Genomic DNA, 3,035 nt, shown 5'->3' on the forward strand with positions numbered 1-3,035 from the left:
TATTTGTTCACAACTTATTGTGATTATTTTACAGCTACTTTAAGCAGATGCGGTATACAGCGATTATGTCGCGGCAAGCAATAAGCGAAGCGATCATGGATACATGTGAAATTTTGATATACGCTCTTCGAAACTGCATTAAAGTAAGTGTACTAAATGATACACATGTACATATGGTATTTTGTTATAATTTATTCAGAGAACTGTGCAAATAAATACATATGATTTATGTAATAATTTTAGTTGCCAGGGAATGATGAAAAAGAGATCTTAGTGAGTATTCCTCTGTGCTTTGTATTTCTTCAGTGGCACCTACTTCAGTATTGTATATTAGCAATGCTTGGCCACTTGGAGGCAATTGCGAGGAAAAACTAGATTGCGAAGATAGAATAGGAGACGGAGTATGTGGGTAGTTAGGTGTTATATATTCACTCTGCAGAGGCATTCCAAAATTGGTGTCTGGTGAAGGTGTTGGCGGTGGTACATAAATAATTGGCGGTCTTTGGACTCGAATAGCTTTAATATCTGGTTGCGGTGATGATTCAGAGAAACGTGGTAATGGTGGTAATTGATTATACATTGTGGGTTCTGGTGTCGGAGCTGATGACACATCCGCGTTGCAAGCGTCTGGATATACAATTACTTTAACAGAGTTACGTCTCAAGTTACCCAGTTCTGCTTCAAATAAAATATCATTAATTCCTTTTTCAGCTAGCATACGCTGCGTTGGATTTAGATGCTCTAATTTTTCACTCCAGTATAATGCCGTTGCGTTTATGTTTGTAGAACTTTGGGGTGCAGACAATAGGGAACATGGCTTTTCAATTAGCTCGTTTTGTTTACCCACTGCACAATTTTTTTTGTTTTTCCGAGGAGGAGCCAACTCGCTAATAGATGAAAAGAAAGTGTTAGATAAGTCCTCTCTACTTGTCTGCTCCTCAACTTGCACCAATTCGTCCACATTTTGCGATTCTACCTGGTTCTGAAAGAAAGAAAATTATTGTTAATTAATAAAATTGATTTTAATTCTTTACATTTATGCCCGTTTGCACCAATCAATTTTAAAATTATCAGCCTGTTAAAATTTAAAATGATAAAATGTAGTTCGGAAAATTTGTCATTTTAAATTTTAACGGTCTGATAAATTTTAAAATTGATTGGTGAAACTGAGAGTTAATTTTATATTTTATTTATAAAGCGGATTTCAAATTTCTTTTTTTTAGATGCCTAGTACAGCGGAAGAGTGGAGAAGTGTTTCTGATGAATTTCGTGTATTACACAATTTTTATAACTGCATTGTCGCAGTTGACGGGAAACACGTAAAAATAAAGCGTCCAAATGGTTCGGGAGCGCTATATTATAACTATAAAGCAACATACAGTATCGTTCTTATGGCTATTGCGAATGCTAAAAAGGAATTTGTCATGGTTGATATTGGATGCAATGGACGCGTGTCTGATGGTGGTGTCTTGTTTTACACTAAATTCTGGGAGCGTTTGCAACAAAATCGTTTAAATATACCGGAATGGACACCATTGCCAAACACCTCGGAATCATTCCCATATGTTTTTATAGGAGACGAAGCTTTCGCGCTAGGCCCTAACTTTATGAAGCCTTATCCTCAAAAAAGAGTATCACAATAAGAGCAATTGTTTAATAAACGGGTTTCGAAGGCTAGATGTATCATTGAGTGTGCGTTTGGTATCCTCGTCAATAAATTTGGAGTTTTCCAGAAAGCCATAAGTCTCAGCCCGCAGAAAGCCGCAAAAGTGACAGCAGCTTGTTGTTATCTGCACAATTATTTAATGAGAAAAGCTTCTAATTATCAGGCACCAAATTCCAATGAGTATAATTTTCAATTAACCACCGTACAAAGCAGTTCGGCGCGAAATTCAACAAGATGTGCCAAAACTATAAGAGACAAATTTTGCAAATATTACAATGACGAATATAGATGCTAACTTTTGCCACTCAATTTTTATCACTTATGTATATGAAAAAAAAAAGAATAATAAAAGTTTTCACTTAAAACAACAGACAATCTACATACTACTTTCTTTTCTTTCCACCTTTATAGTTAGGTATTCACTAGAGTATGAGTAGAATTCCAGGACATCTTTAAAACAAATTTACTTACCAGGTCAACAGGCTTCTCATTTTTATTTAAAAAGTGAAGAGCGTTAAATGTCCAAGACTTTGGAATATAAACGTCTTCTGTACCAGCTCCGGAGCGCTTGGAGTCAATAATTTTTTTCAATTCCTTTGGTGGAATGTAGGTAACTACAAAAAACAGCGAGCCATGTGAAGGCAATCCACTCACGCAGACACACAGTTGATCCAGAAGAGTATCATTATTTTCCTGCATAAAAGAGTAGGAGGGTAGCTTTTGTTGCACTGCGACGAGAACACCACCACCTCTTACATAGCCCGTTTTGGCAGAGTCTCTGTCCTTCCTATAAACATTTTACATTTTTGTGTCAAAAAACTCACTATCGAAGAAGTCATCATTAAGCCAAGTCTCAACAACAACAATAACATCATAATCCATGTCTTGACTAAAAGCGTGAACAGCTTCTGATTTCGTTCGAAGCCCTGAGGCATTTTGAAAGAAGACCTTCAATTCATTTGAAGTCCTATTTTGTCTTACGTTATCACATCTTGGCGCTCCTTTTTTTCTAAAAAACGAAAAGGGCGTAAGTTAACATTAGCTGGCCAAAGGTTCGGCGAAAGCAATTTGTCATAAAACGCCAAGCTTAAAACTAACTTTTTTAGGAGTAACTGGCGGAGTTTGTTGTTTTATTAAAGCGTAGCATGCTTTCGTCTATTCCAGTATGCTTAACAACATAGTCTATTATGCTAACCGCAGTGACAGAAGGTAAGAATGATGAAAGATGTAGCCACTTTTTACGATTTAGCACTTGCAGATCTGAATTTTCGCTAAGTCCAACTACCCTAAGCTTTTTGCGAGGTTTTGTTTTCTCAACATTAGTCCAAACACTGTTTGATTATACATGAGAAGCATTACCAGCAGTCAC

At 36.5% G+C, this 3,035-nt stretch overlaps 1 protein-coding gene across 1 annotated transcript; it reads right to left on the bottom strand.

Moving 5' to 3' along the window:
• Nucleotides 1-172: 172 nt before the first annotated feature.
• On the bottom strand, nt 173-2,247 carry LOC118749327. The gene is made up of 2 exons (XM_036484123.1): nt 2,138-2,247; nt 173-982 (listed from the first exon to the last, which is right to left on the bottom strand). The coding sequence occupies exon 2, from the start codon at nt 716-718 to the stop codon at nt 227-229; it is 492 nt and encodes a 163-aa protein (XP_036340016.1). The 5' UTR covers nt 719-982; nt 2,138-2,247; the 3' UTR covers nt 173-226.
• Nucleotides 2,248-3,035: the final 788 nt, after the last annotated feature.

This window comes from Rhagoletis pomonella, unplaced genomic scaffold (assembly GCF_013731165.1).
Source record: "Rhagoletis pomonella isolate Grant_MI unplaced genomic scaffold, Rhpom_1.0 Rhpom_scaffold_00015, whole genome shotgun sequence".
In the NCBI taxonomy this organism is placed as follows: domain Eukaryota; kingdom Metazoa; phylum Arthropoda; class Insecta; order Diptera; family Tephritidae; genus Rhagoletis; species Rhagoletis pomonella.